Consider the following 21377-nt stretch of genomic DNA (forward strand, 5'->3'; position numbering starts at 1 on the left):
CTGACATTGGTAATTTGGATGTAAGACTATATCCTGAAGTGATGCAAGCTGGGTATCTTCTGTGAAATTCATTAGAAAGGGGTCTGGTTCTAGATCATTGAGTGCAATGACTTGTCTAGAAGACAAGCATTGTTTCAGCCAGCATGTTTCAGAGACAAAACTCTTGGGATCTCCTTGGCTTTGAGGCAGCCTCTAGCTGCTAAATGCCATTGTCTGCCATGATCATTGTCATGATTTTAAGTTTACTTCAATGCCGTTTATTCACATATGAGAGAGAGAGAGAGAGAGAGGGGCAGCATGATATAGTAGAGAGATCACATTGTTAGTCCTATTAAAAACATCTGTGATCAAATCCTCCTTTAGTTCCTAGCTGAGTGACTCTGGGCAAGTCACTTATGGAAGATAATATGAATAAAGGCATTTACAAACCTAAAATGTTATTTACAAGCTAGTTAGCATACTAATCTCTACACAGCTCAGTTTTCTCACCAGTAAAATGGAGGCAGAGGAGAGGATGGACTCAAAGGCCTTTAGTCACTTCCAGGTCTAAGTAGGTAATCCTTTGTGCTAATGGGAATGAATCTTGATGATGAACTCTGGGACTAGCAGGGCCCTATGTGCACATTGAGGAAAGTCCACTCTACATTAGAAAGGGCACAGTGGGTGAAGGAACCATGCTCATGGTTATTCTTTAAGCTATTTAAATAAACAAGATGGATGTGAATAAGAACCAAGTTAAACTTTCTGAGAACATTTATTTCTGCCAGCTGAGACTAATGAAGTGTGGAATCTCCTTGCTTAAGATGAGCCAGAGGGAAGAGCCACCTCATTCATCCGAAGGCAGGCCTTTGTCGTCCCAGCTGTCAAACTCTTGACTGCCTGGATGTCGTGGTTGGTGGGTTGGGGGCGTGGGAAGGAGGGGGGTCCATGCCTCCAGTGACTAACACTGCTGTACACTCTGAAGTCGCTTCATTTTCATTTTCTGCCTCCTGGCTGTTCTCAGTTTTTTGGTTTTTAAGAAACTATCCTCTAATTGGTATAGAAAGTCTTCAATTAGCCCAACCTGAAAGACACAAACAAATGTCCTTATTGTTCAAAGTTGTTTTTTTTTTTTTTTTAAGAGGCCTCCTGGGTTTCCCAAATCATTTGCATTTCTAAGCACATTTTACAGAAAGCTCTGGTGAGCTGAAAGGAAGAAAAAAGAAAAGAGAGGATGAGAAAGAAAAAGAATGTAAAAGGAAGGGAGGAAATGAACAGCTCAAAGTATAAATAATTTCTATCCTATTTCCCTTGGGGTTCAATTACTTTACCTGGGTTTCCCAAATCATTTGTATTTCTAAGTCACATTTTTAAAAAAAAAAGCTCTGGTGAGAAGGAAGGAAGGAAGGAAGAAAAAGAAAGAAGAAAGAAGGGGAAGAAAAAGAAAGCAAGAAGGAAAGGCATGCTGAAAACAAAGAATTTCTGTTCCTTTTCCTTTGGGGTTCAATTACTTTACATGTGTGGAGCCGACATGCTAGAATGCTTTCATTCAGTCATGCATGCTGGGAAGGGGGAATTGATCACAAGGCCCTCTTTAAATGGCAATGAAAAACAGCCATTTTAGGAGGAAAGCACGAGCCTGAAATTAATCTCAGACCAGTTTTTGTTTCTTTCCTTGTCCTCCAAGAATGCTGGAGGAAAACAGAGGCTGTGGCATTTATGCGACACATGTTTGCATGAGAGAAAAATGAGTATTCCACACGGCCGCAGCGAGGGCCATTTTTCCATTAAAACCAAATGAAGTTCTGAATAAATATATTTTCTTAAAAAAACCCCACAAAACTTTTTAACAAACGGCATCCACCGGAGGGCCTGGGGAGAGACTAAACAACAATTCCAGGAAGAGGAAAAAACTAAATTCCATCGGTCTTCCAAAATAAACTCATGATTATTCAAATATGCCACAGCTTTGTAGGTATTCTGTTTGTCAGCAAAAACGTGGAAGTAAAATAGATTGCCATTCATCTATGCAGCAATGGGATCACAGAAAGGGGCAGAAATGCAAAGGTGTGTGCTTAATGTACGGGCAAAGCACAAAGGAGCTCCCGAACGCCACCCATCTCCCAGAATCACCTTGGGCTTGACTGTTTCTTTCTCAAGATACATCCACGAGGCGTGTGCCCAAAATGTAAACACTTACAATTCCTATCTTCTGACTGTGAATTACACTTTTTAAAGGCTCCATTTAGCCTTTGGAGAAATATTGAGTGGATCATTCGGCTTGTCAAAAAGAAAAGAACAATGGATTATAGATACATCGCAGCCATCCGAGTCGTCCATATGTTGGGTACGGCACTTACCGTCAACTTGGCTTTTCTCAAAGAAAACAAAATCAGTTTTATGCCGTGAAGACAATGACTTCGGGATGAAGGGTATGCATACGGATGTGGCTGTTACGCACGGCTCCTTCTGTGTGCACCTCAGTACCAGTAAGTGTTGCTTCTGTAGGGGTGCTACTAGTCTCTGGGGGTGACTGTCTAATGACGGTAACTCCCTCCTCTTTAGCACATGTACAAACCCACCAGAGCCCTGGGTGGGGATACTCTATGAGGCAAGTAAGATTCTGACGTGCTAATGGAACCCATGGCTCAAAACCCAGGCTTGCTTTGCCAGCTCTAGTGTAAGAGTAGCCCAGGGCACTGTAATATGAGGTGACTTGCCTCGCATCACACAGCCACTGGGTGTCCGGAGGGAGCCCTTGCACCCGGGCTTTCCTGTGTTTGGGGGAGAGCTGTCTAGATAAACACACCTCCATGTTCTCAGGTGCAAGAGAAACATCCCAGGGTGGGGAAGGGAGGGCTGACCTTTGAGTAAGAAGGATCTGGGATCAGTTCTTGCCTCACACACTTATTTAATGATCACAAGACAGTCCCTTAACTTTGTTGCTAATCTGTTCCAAAGGATGGAGTTTCTACACTGGGAGTTCCCTCATCTTGATGAAATTACTGGTCTGGAACCAATCTTCCTACATAGACTAGTAGTACCTACCTCACAGGGTTGCAAGGCTCAAATGAGCTAAGGTGCTTCATAAACATTAGAGTGGGCAGCTGGATGGCACAGTGGATAGAATGCCAGGCCTGGAGTAAAAAAGACCTAATTCAAATCTAGCCCCAGATACTTACTAGTTGTGTGACTCTGGGTAACTCACTTAACTCTGTTTGCCTCAGTTTCCCCATCTGTAAAATGATCTAGAGAAGGAAATTGTAAACCACTCCACTATCTTTGCCAAGAAAACCCCAAATTGGGGTCATGAAGAGTTGGATGCCACTGAAGCTACAGAGCAAACATTAAAGCATTATATAAATAAGATGAGGATGGTGATGATAGTCATCAGGCAACATGGCGCAGTAAATAGCAGGAAGCCACGAAGACTTGGGTTTAGATATTACCTCTGACATAGAGAGTTTGTGTGATCCTGGGCAAGGGATTTAACTTCTCCAGGTTCTAGGACATAGGGGCCAGATTTGGAGGCCCTCTTATTTTAATGTGCTGCTAAATTAGGAAAAAAAGAAATATATAAACATATGTGATTTTGAAAATCAATATGCAGCCTACAGAATTCCCTGTTCCTCTTGGAGTTGACCCCACTGTTTGTTCCAGCCTCTCTACAAGAAGCTACCTTTCAGAGAAGAGGCATTGGAAGAGTTTCCTACACCAGTAAAGTCATAGTTTCAGTTCCTATCCTATGATGGTGATTAATGAAGCAAGTATTTATTGAGTTCCTATAAAGTCAAGCATTGCACTGAGTGCTTTACACATCCTATCTCATTTGATTCTCTCAACAACCATGGGAGATTGGTGCTGTTATTATGCCCATTTTCCAGATGAGGAAACCGAGGCAAACAAAGGTTAAGTGACTTTTTCCAGAGTCACACAGTTGGTCTTCCTGAGTCTAAGCCTGACGTGCTATCCTTTGCATCACCTCGCTGCTGCTATGATAATAATGATTGTGACTTTTTTTTAATTACACATAATCACACTATTAGCTATAATCAAATTAATTAAACAAAGAAAAGGAGAATTTTGCAAAACAAACATCAGGCTGAGGAGGTTTGGATCTAGCTCAGCTACACTGCAGGATTCTGAGAAGAACAGCAAAAGAACCAGATAGAGTTTGCCTTTGTCCATGGATTCCTTCTATTTCTAATTATCCTATTCCAGCTGAAGTCCCAAGCCATAGAAGCAGCAGACAAATGGCCTGATCACAACAAACATCCTCACCACCATTCTGACTGTACACAGTTGATTAATCATTTGTGTTATTTGCACAGAAAATGTATCATTTAAATCAGAGCTCTTTACAATTAATTGTTTGCAATTAGCCCCAAATATAATTTAAAATTGCCTATGATCCTAATGCAACGAAAACAACTCTAAGTAGACAGGAAATTGATTGTTTTAAAACACCCATCGGTGGCTGTTGCTTCTGCCCCTTTCCCCTACGTCTTTTATTTTATTTTTTTTATTTCCAAAAAATTGTATTTATATTAAAGAACAAGCCTGACTGGCTTGGTTCCTTAATTAAGCTCACTTCTTTTCTGCTCTTGCGCTAATGAGACCTGTGTTCCCGTTGCTATTGCCTGAGAAGGCTGAGGATCTCACTATGGTGCTTGGTTATGGGGAAGCTTAAAAGATGTGGAAAACCACCTATTAAAAGGACACTATTTGTACTTTCTTTTGGAGGGGGAGACGGCAGCCCTAAAGTGATGGCTCAGGTAAGGCAAGCTGGAAATGCTTTTCTCAGAGCTGGTACAATTAATTCCTTCTTGTTATTTCAACGTCTCATTTATCTTAGTGGCTCCTGCTGGGTCTAGCTTAATGTTTTCCATGCATTCAGCTCTAAATAAATGCTGAATGTCTTGTGCAATGGATCTGATAAGATTATCAAACTTAATAATTTCCATACTAGGAATACTTGCCATTTTTTTTTTTTGTTGTTGTTCATAAGAAGAAATGTGATACATTAAATAGAGAATTGGTCTTGGATTTGGTTGTTCCTCTGCTCTGTACTGATTGTGTGACCTTGGAAAAGTCCTTTTGCTGCTTAGTGCTCTAGATCAGAGGTGTCAAAGTTAAATAGAAATAATTCTCTGTACATATTAATTTACATAAACCACAAACTAACATGTGGTGTATTGTCTTTCTATTTATGTTCTTTAACATTTCCCAAATAAATTTTATTCTGGTTCTAACTTAGTCTGGGGAATTTTGAAGGCCGTTCTGGACAACCCTCTTGACTCTACACTTCAGAGAAAGGCCCAGTTTGTACTAGCAGAGGTGATTCTTTCCTGGGAGTTCCCTATGCTATTGACTAAAGTTAGGCTCCATTAGTATGAATAATGGATCTAGAAGAGTGGTCACATTATTCAGACTTGGAACACATATTTCTACCAGGCTGGAACAATGACCATTTTTTTTAAGATAATTGTAATTTTGAATAATGTAATTTAGGATCTACTCAATCCCTTCAGGGGATTCTTATTTGCACTAATTGGTCTCACTCTTCCAAAGTCATAGGAGTCCAGACAGCTGGTGATGGCTCCATAGGGCTTACCAGCAGGAAACAATTAATTCCAGCAGGAGAGTTTGTCTGTCTCTAAGAAAGCAGGGTTTAACTCCATTAAAGTAAAGTAAAAGCAAAATTTAGATTCAGGATTCTTAGTTTTATGCTGATGGTAACAATCCAAAGCGCTTTTATCATGCCCTCAAGGCTCCATCAACACTAAGTAATTGAGATGCACCAGTCACATTGATTCGTGATATAAGGACATAATCTTGGAGAGATCTTCCACGGTGTTCCCAACAGTCCGGTCATTGATCACTGCCGAAGCCATGGACCATATGCTTCAGTTTGAAATCAATCCTTCTGTAGCCCAACTTCCAAGGGAAGAAAAGGTTTTGAATGCCATTAGACTCTTCCCATGTGGCAAAGTACCTGGTATTGATTCTGAGATTTACAAGGCAGAAGCTCAACTGCTCATACAGAAGTTGACTAAAATCTTCTAGTGACATGGCAAGGGGAGGTTATTATCTAGGAGATCAAGGAGGCCTCCTCTATCCATCTCTATAAAGGAAAAGGAAATAGGTTGTCTTGTGACAACCACAGGGTGTGGGTGTGGGGATAGCCATTGCCAGCAAGATTCCTCCTTAATAGGCTGATGCTCCACCTGGAAGAGACTCTGATGGCTTGGTCACCTTGTTTGCATGTCAAATGTACATTTGCTTAACAGACTATTTTATGGAGAACTCATACGTTCATGAGGGTCACTCAGTGTCACTGAGCCCGGACTAGACGTCCTTCTAGTGTGATAAGCCCAGTTAGAATCTGGACCCAGATTATGAAGGCCCAAACTCACCTTTGAGTTTCAATGAAGCATCCAAAGATGCTTGAGTGAAGGATGGAATGGTTATGAAGGGAAAAGAAAAAACTTCTAAAATGTCAGGAAGGCACGATGAGCCAAAGATTGTCTGAAGAGGGGTGGTGACACAATAATTGCTTGTTTGTCCCAGCTGATTAAAGAAAGACTCATGGCTTCTTGGGGAACCTGTTAGTAAATCAATCAAGCAACCAACCCACATTCATTCATTAAGCATTTACTTTGTGCCAGGCACAGTGCAAAACAAATGTATGAAATAGTCCCTGACTTCGAGGAGCTTATGTTTTATTAGAAGAGAAAAATGAGCAGATCACTGATCTCTTGAGAACCAACACAAAAGAGAAGGGTGCTCTGGAGAAAATCAGATATTGCAAGTGAGACAAAGGCTCTGAAAAAATAATAAAGAATGACATCGAAGCACTATCATTCTCCAAAGGATGTCAGTGATCTGATAAAGACCATTCATTTTTCTGTAGTATTCTGGGGTTTACAGAATCTTCTTCTCAAAATAGTCCCTTGAGATAGGGATTATTATCCCCATTCTAGAGATGAGAAAGTTAAGACAGAGAAATTAACCAATATGTTCAGATCACAAAAGTAGTGTTAATCCTTGAACAAACATCTACATTAAATCTCTTCCCTTACATTACTATTTTTTGGCTCATTTGCCCCACCCATAGTTTTTTTCTGGAATCATAAATTGTAGCTTTTATCTTTACAGACATGGGTAAAATGACCCTAGTTCCTGTACAAGTACTCAAGATAATAATGCAAACAGAGTATAAGATAGACTTTTTTTTCATCCCACTGTGAGGACTGAGTTAGCACCCTGGATATTTTAGAATCAGCCAGGTCAGGATAAGCAAAAGTCCTTGGCCTTTATTCTTGGTCTAAGTGAGAGAAATGGACACAGGAATCTCCACACCTCTGCTCTTAGTCTCTCAGCCAGAAGTCACTCTGGCTTGTCTTACTCCACTCCCTAGTCCCTCCTACAATTCTCTGTATACACCAACAGATCGAGCCAGCACAGAATAGTGGGGCAGGCCATTTTCCAAGCATATGCTAATAGAGTATTGTCCAATAAGTAATTAGCCCTAAGTGCTCAGTTGTCCAAGTGCATCTGCTCAGAGTTTCAATCCTTTACACCCCACAGACAAAATATAGAAATTATATAGTACCAACAATATCCTATAAAATACAGATACAATTTTTTACCCTCTCATATGAGTCTCCTATGTGTGGGACTAATCAAATGATATTCAAATGAGGTGACATTTTTAAATAACCTACTAAGATGAAACTCAGTATGGATAAATATGAATTCTTGCACTTGAATACCAAAAAAAAAATCAACCTTAGAAGTATAAAACCAGAGAAAACGTTGGTAGAATAATATCAGTTATTCTGAATAAGGTGGTTTTGTAGATAGAAAGCTCTGTGAGATTAGCCGTATGAACTGGTGGCCCCCAAAGTAAGGGTTTCATTAGCAATCATGATTTCCAGGAACAGGGAGATGAGCGTTCCTTAGCACTTTTCCTCTGTCCTATCTTATCTAAGATATCTGGGCTTAATCCCGGGGAATCATGGTCTAATGTTGCTAAAGTGAAATGTCTAGAGAAGGGCTACCTTGACTGGCATGTTTAGCCTGGAGGAGAAAAGATGTGGGGGTAGGATGGGATATGATAGATGATAACAAGCATTTGCGAGCTATCATGGGGATAATTGTTTAGAGGGCTATAGAGGGCAGAACCAATCACCAGAACCAGAAGCTGCAAAAAGGCCAATTTGATGTTTGGGAAAAGCTTCTTCACTATTAGGGTGTCTCAAGGTGGAATGACCTGCTTCAAGAGCGATGGGGATCCCTTCCTGCGAGGTTCTCAAGCACAGGCTGAACAATCACTTCTCTCTCATGGTGAGAATTCCTTTCACGTCTAAATTATTTATAGATGAAGAAAATACAGGCTGAGCTTTTAACTCATTTACCAAAGGTTACCCGTAGTGAGACTGGTGTTTGAACCCTTGCTTTCTGACCGCAAATACACTGTTCCTTCCATTTTCTATTCTGAATCTTTTAAATACTTGTGATTCCAAAGGGACCAAATTCTAATTCTGATTAAAATTGCTTTGAAATTGGCTTGAAGCTTGTGACTTCCTATGGCCTTTTAGGATAAAAAACAAAGTCTGTTATTTGATAGTCTGGCTTTAACCTCTCCAGACTTAATTCAAATTCCTGATCCTCATTCATTCTCTGTTCTAGTTTTAGTGACCTACTGGCTAGTCTCAGTAAACAGTCCACTAGAGTTGGAGTGCCCTCTCTCTTCACCTTTGAATCATGGAGTCCTTGGCTCCTTTCAAGGTTCAGCTCAGGGGTCACCTCTTACAGAAAACCTTTCCTGATGGAACTGGCCAGTGCTCTCCTCCTCTCATTCCCAATTACTTCATTATCTGTGTACATTTTTATTTTCTTAAAGGACACAAGTCCTTCGCAGGCAGGGACTGTATGGTTTTGTCTTTGAACACCTAAGGTCTAGCCCAGCAACTTGTGGCGAGTAGCCATTTAATAAATGCTGGTTGAATGGCACTTTTAAAAATGAAATTTGATTCTGAAATTGAATGCGGGGAAGGGGGGGGAAGAGGAGAGAGGGAAGCAATTCTTGATAGAGCAGTGTTATACTCAGGTTTTTGTTTGTTCTCAAACCATCAGACAAAAGTGCATCTCTCTCCTTTCTCACCTGGCGGATTCGGAATATTATCGTGGCTGCAGTGATAAAAGGACAAATGGAAGTCATTGCCCAGAAGACATCAGAGGCATTCAGAGAGCTGGGAGCACTTGACATTCCAGTTCTTGGGACTGAAAGTACCTTTGTGTTAAACTGTGTTACCAGGCCTTTATTGAAAATGCACATATATCAGTGGGATAAAAAGCCTTTTGATACATGGAGCCCAGAACTGGAGTCGTTTTTACTAGGCTATCACAACATCCTGGAAGCTGGGTGCCAAAGCAGCTTTTAAAAAATTCATTCATTTATTTTTTTTATGAAACAGCTTTTGTTGCCTTGGAGAGGGACAGATGCACTCTTGTGGCTTAGCACCGGAGTATTCCCTGTGCGTTACGATCCCTTTATTAAGCACGAATGACAGAAACAACATTCCTCTGAAGTTGAGCCGTTGTTCACTACCTACCTACCAAGACTTTTAGGCAGCCTCAAGATTTACCCAGTGACCTGTGGTTTTATATAAAAAAGGCATTTTCTTTCCCATCAATGTATAGAGAAAGAGGCAACATGACGTGGTGGAGAACACGCTGGACTGGTTCTGTCATGATGGAAATTCTCTGCATCAGTGAGCCTTAGTTTCATCATCTGTAAAATGGAGCAAAATGGTAATTGTACTTTCTACCTCACAGAATCCTAATGATCAAATGAGATAATTTGAAAGGCATCATGGGACTTTCAGAGCTGTAAATGGTCTTGGAGATAATCCAATTGGAATCTCTGATTTTACAGATGAGGAAATAGAACTTGGTTAGATGGGCATCTTTTAACCAATGTCATTGAGATTCTAATTTTTTGAAATTGTCATTTCAAATCCAGGAGTCTCTCTCCCTTTATTCTTATTTTTTCTTCTTTTCTTTTCTTTTTTTTAATTCTATTTTTTTATGTTGCCTTGATTTTCCAGTGCAAGTTATTCTAAAAGTCTTAGTACAATCTTAAGTTATTAAAAACTGTAGTAAGACTTTTGGAAATACCCTGCACTATCTTTCCCTAGAGATTTATTTCTTGTAACATGGAATAAAAAAGACAGAGGGCAAGGTGGGGGAAATAAAACAGCATTCAGCAAAACTAACCAATACATTAAACCAATGGCAAGTGTCACTTGCAAGCTCTCCTCAGTAAAAGTGACCTAATAGCTGTTTCCAAAACATGGCATCTCCTTTTCCATGTCCACACCTTTGTGTAGACGGTATGTTCGTGTCCTCCCTTCTTCCCTCTGCCTCACAGACTCATAAACTTTTGGAAACAACCCCATTTAAGTATTCTCTCTTGAGTAGTCTTTCCTGATTCCCATCTCCCTTCTTCTCCTCCCCCTGCCCCTCTGAAGCCCTCATGAAAAGTGCTGGAAATTATCTTGAATCACTTATTTCACACCTTGCATTCAGTGATCTGTGTACCTGTTGCAAACTCTTCCTTCTAACTCCAATAGAATGTGGATTTCTTGTGGGCAAAGGCGTATTCATTTATTCATTCCTTTATTTTTGTCCTTCCATCCGCAGTGCTTAGCACATGATCTAGCCCCTAGTTGGTGTTTAATAAATGCTTGCTGATTGATGGGCACTTAAAAATGTCCAAGTGAATGGATTTGCATTTCTAGCACACTGCTGATGACCAGTTGTCTTTATGAATTCAGAGAAATTTGCATCCTCCCTTCCTCATCTTATTTCAAGTAGAAAGTCTACTTTTAGCAAATGGCTACCGAAAGCACATAAAGACCTGAAGTTTTGATGAGATGAGGACTTTTTTTTCCTCACAGGGATTTTTTAAACCCTGGTTTTGTCCCTCCTCCCCATGCACCATTTTTAAGTCATAAAGATGATGATGAAAGACCTCTGTCTTCCTGTAGGGCCACATAGAGGCACTTTCATTCTTGTATTTCTTGAAAAGATGAAAGGTATAATGAGTATACTATAAATGATTGAATGAGCTCCCAGTCAATTGCTCTGAACTATATATTAATCCCACTTTCAATGCAGAATGGAAGATGTCCCATGGTTCATTTAGCTACCAAGTAGTAGGCACTTCTCTTCTGTTATTCTCCCGAATTATAAAGAACTGTAAATATTTTAATATATAAAATAAATGCAATAAAATGCTAGGCTGCAAAGGCAAGTTTCTCTTTTGGTAATAGAAAAAGATTAACTTCAAGGATGAATTGCAAGCTTATTCTTCAGTCAAAAATGAGATTAAAAATTTTTTGACTGCTTCCTCTCTTCTAAAGACCTTTCTTTTCCCTTTATTTCTTGAAACTGTCCTTTGGAAAGATATATTTTTAAAGGATTTTTTTTTTGTGTGTGTGTGTGAAATAAATGTGAGAATTGTTGATATGTGTGTAAAGAATAGGGTAATTTCCAATTTGTGTTATCATAGTCTTATTTTTCTTTCCCCCCTCATTTACTCATTCCTTTTATTTATTCAATATGTGTGATGCACTTCTTTGAAAACCACCACATTAGGCACTAGACAAAATACTAAAATGAATAAAACATTCTCCCGTCTTCAAAGAGCTTATAGTCCAGTAGGGGTGATAAAAACATTTCCTAAGAAAAATGTTCCAAGTTCACATGTTTCCATGCAGTAATTGTAAGGCTTGGGAGGGAGCTTCTGAGTTAAATTGTATGTGAGATATATCTGTCATTGACAAGCTCTTTGTGTCATGGCAAAAAGAGATGCTCTTGAAATAGCAATGAGGAGCAGACTTTTGGACCTGTCAGACTGATCCTGGTCAGAGAAATGAGAAGGTCGTCCAGGATGTGCAGAGCTATATTTTGGTTTCATCCAGGTCTTGTGTAAGTGCCTGTCAAACCTTCTAAGCCCTGTTGTAGAAATCAAGACATACCCATGCTTCTTAAATAACCCCCCCCCCAAAAAAAAAGGTCTGAGGATGAATATTTTGATTTATCAATTTTTCTCCATAGCTCCTTTCTCTAGGATATATCTATATGATTAAAAATTATCAATCTATCTTTTTTTTGGCTGAGGTAATTGGGGTTAAGTGACTTGCCCCAGGTAACACAACCGGGAGGTGTTAAGTGTCTGAGGCCAGATTTGAACTCAGGTCCTCCTGACTTCAGGGTTGGTGCTCTATCCACTACACCAACTAGCTGCCTCAGTCTATCTTAATATATGAAATATTTGCATATATCCATATGTATTAAATATATATATATAGATATACATACATACATATATATGTATATATATTACACACACATATGTACATATACTTTTTAACTATTCAAAAGTTTCTGGAAGTTTTATTATTTCTGGGACGCTGTCATCAATCAGCCAACAAGCATTTGTTAATTGCTTATTATATATAAGGAACTATGCTAAGCACTGGAATACAAAGGTGAACTCACTGCCATTATGTGACTTAAATTCTACTAGGGAAGACACCTGTAGGTATGTATACAGAATAGATGCAAAATGAATATCAGGTAATTTTAGGAAGGAAAGCTTTGATCACTGGAGGAATCAGAAAAATCTCTTTTCTTGTAGAAGAGGGACACTCAAGCTAGATCTCAAAAAGAAACCAAGAATTCCAAGAGGCATTCTAGGCTTAAAGGAGAGCCAGCATAAAGGCATGGTGAGGGGAGACGGCATGTCAATATGAGGAAGAGCAAGCAGACCAATCAAGGTGGGTTTCCAAGGCCATGGAGGATAGAGGATGGGACCTATAGAGATATCTGGGAAGCATGAGAAGGCAGGAAAAGTAGAAACAACTCAAGTAAGATACTGAAAAGCCCCAAAGGAGGTTTTTTATTGGATTCCTAGTAGCTGGGATTATTTTTTTGCTTTTTTTTTCAGTGTCTATATGTGTATGTGGCAAGGTGGGTGGGTGAAATGGGAATGGGTGGGACAAGTCGTTTTATTTACTTTCCTTTCTCATTTCTAAAATGGAATTGCAAGTAATATCTTTGAGGTTTAACTGCAGTTTCATTGAGCATGAAGGGAATGTAGGACATCTATACATAGCCAGATGTTCTTATTGGAAATAATTGGGAAATAATCAAAGAGAATCTACTGTGGCAATATGTCATATACTAATATGACAAATAATCAAAGAGGAAGAATGACATCACTTGGGAAAGAATTCCAGATGTAGGTAAACATTTGGATGGTTACAGAATCTTAGAGGGAGAAAGGTCCTCAGAGACCATCTGGCATAAGCCACACCTGAACAAAAAGCTCTGATTCTATATCACTGATTTTTACTTGAATAGTTTTAAAAAGGAGGAACTCATAGGTCTCCCGAAGGAGCAAATATCATTCGTGGACAGCTGTAATTGGTACTAAGTCCCTTCTTTCCTCTCTTCCTCTCTTATGGGGGGTGTTGAATCTTTGTCTTTCTCCTATTTCTTCAACTGAAAAATGAGAACAATACCATTTATTTCATGGGGTTGTTGTGAGGATAGAATGAGATAATATATGTACAGTGCCCATCACAGTGCTTGGCACTTAGTAGGTATTTAAAAAAAAAAGTGTTCTCTTCCCTTTTTCCTCACATTGAACTTTCCCATAATGGGTTGAGCTACCCTCTGATTGTCTTTGTTCCTCATGACCAAGGCACTGAGGAGAAGCCCTAAAAACCCAAGTTCCATAGAAAGGGAGGATACCCTAGATCTGGACCGCACTCATCTGTCATGTAGGAATGATGATTCATTTCACCCTGCCTTTTATTTACCTTATTTTTTCCCTTGCTTTTCTCCATTCCCCATGTAATTTCTTTCTTTCCCCTCCCCATATTTTGTCTGCAAGACTACACTGAGAACTGTTATCTCCTAAAGGATTATTGTTTCATTTACCTGACATGCTTACGACGCTATATTAAAAGCTGGAGAGTTACTTGATTCTGTACCAATTCCACATACTTGAATGCATGTGATGCGATTAGGAAAGGGGGGAGAACAAATGCAGAAGGGAAGTGCATTTAAATTATTGAGGATCTATAAATCCAACTTGGATCTGCTAGAGCAATCTGGCTGGGGGTTCACAACCTATATATATAACAGGGATGGGAGTGCAGGAGACAGATGAAAATAATAATTTGTCAGCAACATCCCACCCTGAGATGAGAGCCAGTTAAAAGAACACTGGGAGAAGTGGAGCATGTGAGTTTGGCAGGAGTGGCCATTTTGGTTCACTGGCTTTGAAAGAAAAATCATACCCCTAGAGAAGAGTGGATTTTAGGAAAGGTCTTATCTCCACAAAGGGATGAGGCTGGGAGTGGCTTGGAGTAAAAACTGGGAAACAAAACCACACCGCTCTATATTAAAGATATCAGTGAAAGATATCTCTTCAGAGAGGACTTTTTTTTTTTTTTTGCCTTTTTGCTAGCTCTTTTAGCTTTTTTTTTTTTTTTTTAAAGCAACTTTTTTACTAAGGGAGGTCCTTCTGTTAGGGAATGGTGAAACCAGTTATGGTATATGATTGTAATGGAATATGATTGTATTATATGCCATGGTAAAAGGGGAAATTCCAAAGGATACTGGGAAGATTTCTTTGAACTGATGCAGAAGGAAATGAATAGAAGTAGGTGTAATGAAAACATTCTAGAGAAAAATGACTATCAAAGGTTTAGAACTCTGGTCAATGTAATGACAAACCATAAGTCCAAAAGAAGAGAACTGAAACATTCCACTCACCTCCTGACACAGAGATGATGAACTTAAAATGCAGGAAGAGACAAATCTTTTTGGACATGCTTATAGTAAGAATCCATTTTGCTGAACTATGAGGATATGCATTACTTCTCCCCCCGTCCAAGATTTAAAAAAAAATGCTTGGGGGAGGGTAGTGAGATAAAGAGATACTAAATGTAAAAATAATAAGTAAAAAAAGAGAACAACATATGTAAAAAAAAGTTAAGTCACATCTCCACAAAGGGAGGAAGAATTCTTCCCCTGCTGAAGCTATGGATGATTTACAATTTAGCTTTTCTTGCTCATCGTGATCACCTAATGAGAAGGTTGTAAATCAGTGAATCCAGAATCTCATCAATGTAGGTATTCCATGAAGGCAGATTGCCATCCTTTCATGCCTCTTCATTCTGTGTAAATTATGACTACATTCTCCCATAGATTCTCTTTAGAACAGCTAATCAACATGTTGCAGTTATTCCTAAACATTTTTGGGTGATCAGTGATCAGAAACTGTCCATGTGTCACCCTGTGTTCATAATTGTTTAACAATTGGCTCTCTGGGGGAAAAATACATGCATGACAAACTTTTTAAGTTTAATGCATGTTATTAACATTTTCCCCATTACTTTCTTAAGTACAGAAGTTAAAAAAAAAAGGACAAATCCAGCCTTAATTGTAATGTTCCATTTTTAAAGATTCAAATGATTATACTAAAAATTTAATAATTGGCTCTCATATGCCAAGACAGACTGGCTCCAGTATACCTTTTGTTATCTCTTGTTCTTTATTCTGTGTATTTTTACTTTAGTTGAGCATACAGACTCCTAGATTTAGAGTTGGGAGGAATAATCAAGGTAAACAGTCCAGCCCTCTTATTTTACAAATGAAGACCTTGAATTAAAGGCAGGCTGAGTGATTTGCTCAAATGGGCACAGGCAGGAACATCCAGATCTCTCTTTTACTTCTTTGTCTAAATGTCATTTCTATTTTTTTATTTGACATTAGAGAAAGGTTCAAAACATGATGGCTATATCATCCATTATATAAAACATCCATTGGTGATGACTAGTTCATTAGAAAATGTTGGCAGGGCTCAGTCTGTGGTGCTTCTTCCATTTGCATTTATTGCTGCTCTTGAGATGATTTCCACAGAAGCCCAGATTACCATGTGGCGATGACTATAAGTTCTCCAAAGCAGAGCATCAATGCTGGATGCTTCCTTTTCCAAAGTAATGGCAGTAGTGGTGGAAAAATGGGAGTTGATGGTAAAAATCAAAAGCCAGTAAATATTCATTTACCTTTTATTTCTCCATGCATGGTATCTTTGCCCAGTTGGTCTACAGGTTTCACCAAACTGCCCAAGGGGTCCATGACACTAAAAAAGTTCAAAACGACTGAATTGTAAGAAAATATAGATTTGCAGATGTCAAGCTGAAAGAGACCTTTGAGGCCCTTCATTTGAAAGCTGAGGGAATTGAAACTCAGAGTATTTAAACGACTTGCTCAGAGTTCAAGGGACTTTGCTGAAAGAACATGATCAGGTCAGACCTAAACTTTACAGTAGTACTTTGGCCACTTTATGGAAGATAGTGTGGTATCTTTGTTTCCATGGTGTTGGACACACAGTAGGCAACTAATAAATGCAGGACTCATAGTACCATCAGGGCTGGCAGGGCCCCAAGAGAGCATCCTGTCCAATCCCTTAATTGGATTTTTTATTTTTTTCTGAATTTTAACACCAAAAAGAGAGCATTTCCATATGCATAGCAGAATACAAAAGGAGGATTGCATATGAGATGAGACATCTCCATTTCAGAGTACTTGCTTTGGGGGGAAAAAAGAAGTACATAATAAATTCCACATGTTACTTTCCAAAATATCTTTTTTGTTTGTGCTTTCTTCTAAACTTCCTTCTGTTTCTTGTGTGCCTTTGAAAAATGTTTCATTGGTCTTTTTGGGGGCATTATTATTGCTAAATCGCCCCTTTCTATAATTCTTCCAAGTTAAAAATCTAGATAAAGGACAAAACAAAATCCTAATAATAGAGTAAAGCAAAATAAATCCTCATCATTACCACGTCCAAAAATGTAAGCCTGGAGCTCAGTATCTCTCTGGAGACAGAACTGTTTGCTGAGCCACAGAGCCACAAAATAATTTTGTCAGGGTCACATGGTTAGTCCTCAGATCTTGCGCCTGCCTGCAGGTCCACCAAGCTTTCCATTGTACCACTTTGCTTCCCACTCACTGAGATGCCCTCATTCCTCGGAGGGGAAAGAGGGAGACAATGTTTCTTGACTTTGGGGTTCAACCCTATTCTTCTTCCTGTATTGGACGGTTAGAAACACAATCACCTAAAGTTTCCTAGACAAAGGCTCCTGTCATTCTTGGATCCATTTTAGCTTCTAAAGCAAATGAGTGTCTACCATCTGTCCTCTAGATTAGGGGTTTCTGGATGTCATGGAACACTAGGGAAGCTGCTGGAGCCAATAGAACCATTTTCAGAGCACTTTTTAAAAAATATTAAAGGAAATGAAGAAGTCATTTCTACTCTATCCAAGTTCATAGTTTCCTTGCAATCAGATATGGACCCCAGGTTAAGAGCCCTTTCTTTACAGGAATACTGGGCCATGCTAGTGAGAAAGTCCATCAGTGGAAGCTGAGCAGATCCACAAGGAAACTGCTCTAAAGCTATGGGGACTCCTTAAAAAACATTGTACACAGGAGAAGCCTGATTGCTAGTAAAGTTCTCTTGCAAATGAGTGACACGGCTGCTGAATTTTTGAAAAGAAGGCTGTACTCCCTGGGACAAACAGCTGCCACCATGCGTTCGACCCAAACGTTAGCCTGCCAGAAGTCCTACTGGTGAATGATAGGCTGGCCTGGGCAATCTATCTTGGAATACTTTCTGGAAGGGTTTGGGACTGAATGCTGATGCATCAGTAAATAAAATGCCTTTCTCTCTCTCCTTCTCTCTCTCTTTACACTTTTCCACCCTGTCTTCCTCTCTCAGTGTCTCTATGCCTCTGTCTCGCTCTCTCTCTCCTGTCTGTCTCTGTCTCTGTCTCTTTTTGTCTCTGTCTCTGTCTCTCTCGCATCTTCTTTCTCCCCCACCCTCTCTTCCCCATCCTGTGATTTTTTTCCCATCAACATTCAAGCACGGACTAGAGTTGCTTAGTGACATAAGCTCTGGCTCTTCTCCCTCTTAAAAGACTGAATTAGTCCAACAGCAAATGGCATTTCTGAACGAGCCACTGAAAATCAAAAGTATTAGTGGGTGCTGGTAGGGCCTTTTTTAAAGGGCAAGAGGACTCATAATTGACCCGGGTTGCATTTGCTGGAATGAGCCATGCTACTATTGCATGTTGGTTAAAACTTGAAGAAAAACATTCTCATTGGAACTCATGAGATAATAGCGGTCTGCTATTCGTACAAAAAGGCAAGGTCTCAATTTGCTTGATTAAGCTTTGCGTCCGTGACCAAGGCATGCTGTGTTAAGAAGCCCACGTCTTCTGCCTTTCAGAAATTCTGACATTAAATACTGGTCTGTCAGATGTGCGGTCCACGCTTTGCAGGTAGAGTGCAGGGAGGTTTTCTCGGAGCTGGATATGGGTTATGGTTAAACCACTGTGTCCTTTGGCAGGAAGAAGAAGGGAAAAGCCAGCCCAATGCCCTAATATTCTCCTGCCGCCCACAATTTTTAAAGTATGTGTTCCTGTTTCCTTTCAGGCTGGATTTCCTATGGTTTAGTGCTAAATAGTGATCAAAAAGATCTCTAATGTCATCAACGAGCACACTTCCTCCATCCAAAAGATCTCAATGTCTCTATGTCGTAGGTGATTCTGCAAGCTCACAGCTTCAGATCTGAGCTGGAAGAAAATTTGGAGGCCATGTCTCTCAGGCATTTTATTGATGGGGAAATAAAACCCAGAGAGGTTGATTGCTCTCCCTGGTCACATGACTGTATATGTGTCAGAGGCTGGAATGGAAGCCATTTTTCCTCACTCCAAGGCCAGTCCTTTCTTTCTCCAGTACCGCATACTACCTCTGCTGAGAACTTAAGAGTGCACCAAAATTGTTGTTGTTCAGTTATTTTTCAGTCTTTGTGATCCCATTTGGAGTTTTCTTGTCAAGGATACTGGAGTGGCTTGCCATTTCCTTCTCCAGCTCATTTTACAGATGAGGAAATTGAGGCAAACAGGGTGACGTGATTGGCCCAGAGTCAAGCAGCTCGTAATGTCTGAGACTGGATTCAAACTCAGGCAGATAAGTCTTCCCTACTCCATTCCTGGTGCTCTATCCCCTGTAGCACCTAGCTGCAACTGCAAGAATGGCAACCAGATCCATATAACATAAAAACATTAGAGATGAAGGGCTGGAAGGGAAATCAGCCTCAAAATCATCCTTATAGAGCTTGAGTGAAGGTTGCTGAGGTCACACAGAAAGTGACAGAGTTGTGATTTTAACTGAGATCTTCTGATTTTAAATGCAGCAGTCTTTCTGGTGTGCTACACTGACTTTCTTATTGCTGTGCACTCCACAATTAAAACCAAAAAACCCACCACTTGGTAGCTCACTTTCAGCACATGAGAATGAAGCATAATCTGTCCATCAATGTGTCGGTACTTGAAGCTTTTCAATTTTGGGGGGACCTGGCTTGGTCTTGGAATGGCCATCTCCATTCCATATAGGAACATCACAGAAAGCCATCTATGGAGGGTCATAGGGTTTTAGCGTCTGGAGAAACCTTACAGATTATCCTGATCTATCTTCTCCATTTTGGAGGCACTGTGGCTAAATAACTAGCTAAGGTTCCATCTATCATTGGCGGCAGAATGTGGACCAGAACACACAACTGCAGACCCTCAATCCAGTCCTGGTATTCAGGAGGGAGAGAGAAGGGAAGGACTGCTCAACCACTTTGTCCAAAGTGAGCCCATTTCAGACCCAAAGGAAGCCCATCTCAGACCCAAAGGGAGCCCATCTCAGACCCAACCAATGATGTGCCTTGAGACAGGAATGAGAATTTCCCACATTAACAGAAAGTGTTAAGTGGTAGGTATTTTGTTGTTTGTAGCTGTTTGTCTTTTGTTCTGGAAGGGGACCATGGAGTCAGGGAGATGAAGCCATGACATGTAAGTGAACTGGATTGAAGTGAGGGAGGGCTGTGCAAGGTCACTTGCCTCACTTTCCCCTCCAGAGGCATCTGGGTCTAGTGGCCAGATATAAGTCTGGATGACAGGACATGGCAGATATTTATGAGTCATCTGAAAAAGTTAGCAGTATCCAAATTGAGAAAATGGCAGAGAAGTTCAAAAAAGGGATAATAACCAGACTACATTTATAACTTTTGGAAGAATTTACTACATTCTTTTATTTTGCCGTGGCATCCTAAAATGTCGTCATATAGCACAAATGTGGTAAAACAACTAACAATCCTTTAGATTTTCAGAAAGAAAAAAAAATGAAAGACCTCATGAGGGTCAATAGGTTATCAGAAGAAAAGGAAAACAGAAATTGAATTTAATTTAAATATTTTGTATTTGATTTTTTTGTACATGTTTTTTTTTTTCCCTTAGTAGAGAGGCAAAACTCTCTGAAGGCAGGAATGGTTTTATTTTTATCTTTGTATCTCAAGCATATAGCACATAATTGGTGTTTGATAAATTCTAATTGGATTAATGAATTCTGTCATGCTGTGATGGATAAATTAATAAAATTAAGGAAGCCAAATTCAGGTATACATTCATTTGCTCCATGTTATAGGATTTCTTGACCTTCCTGAACAAAATCTTTTTCAGTTTCTATTCATCCATCCATCTGACCATTCATCATTTACCCACATATCCTCCATCCATCCATCCATCCATTGTACTTATGTCAATGAATCAAACAAGAACTTACTAAGAGACTGCTATGTGCCAGTCACTGGGTTAGGTAATGGGTAAAACCCAAAAGTTTCTGCCTTTAAGTATCTTACATTTTAATGAGGGAGTTAACACATTCTGCATAAAATAATATGCAAAATCGATAAATATACAAAACCCATTTGGAGGTATATTGGGGTTTAACATAGAGTTGGAGGTGGGCCGGGAATGCACCCCAGGCATGAGGTGTAGCCTTTGCAAAGGCATAGAGATGGTAGAGGGAGTGTCGAGAATAAGGAATGACAAGAAAGCTGAACTGTAAGATTGGGAGTAATGAAATTTAAGTCTGAAAAGGCAAGTTGGAAATAAATTGTCAAAGGCTTTAAATGCCAAACAGAGCATTCTGTATTTAACCTAGAAGTAATTGGGAGTCATTAAGTTTATTGACATGTTCAAACCTATGCTATAGGAAAATAACCTGACAACTGTGGGAAAGATGGACTGGAATGGAGAAAGACTTGAGCCCAAAGGGGGGCCGCATCAGAGTCCAGATAAGAAGCTGAACTAGCTGGTGTCCAGGGATAGTTGGACCTATATTTTTCTCTGTGCCATCTTGCAGAGCTGTCTCTATGATGTATGTGAACATCCTGGCTGATGTCCTCAAAACACCAACAATGT

At 39.8% G+C, this 21377-nt stretch overlaps 1 protein-coding gene across 1 annotated transcript in view; it reads right to left on the bottom strand.

Annotated features, from left to right (window-relative positions):
• Window positions 1-473: 473 nt before the first annotated feature.
• SPATA16 (spermatogenesis associated 16) overlaps window positions 474-21377 on the bottom strand; it is a 296094-nt gene continuing 275190 nt past the window's right edge. The window contains exon 11 of the mRNA XM_051983185.1: window positions 474-1063. Within this exon, the coding sequence (XP_051839145.1) occupies window positions 941-1063 (123 nt within the window). The 3' untranslated portion in view covers window positions 474-940. The remainder of the gene's footprint in view (window positions 1064-21377) is intronic.

The sequence above is a fragment of the Antechinus flavipes genome, chromosome 3 (assembly GCF_016432865.1).
Source record: "Antechinus flavipes isolate AdamAnt ecotype Samford, QLD, Australia chromosome 3, AdamAnt_v2, whole genome shotgun sequence".
NCBI classification, from domain to species: Eukaryota; Metazoa; Chordata; class Mammalia; order Dasyuromorphia; family Dasyuridae; genus Antechinus; species Antechinus flavipes.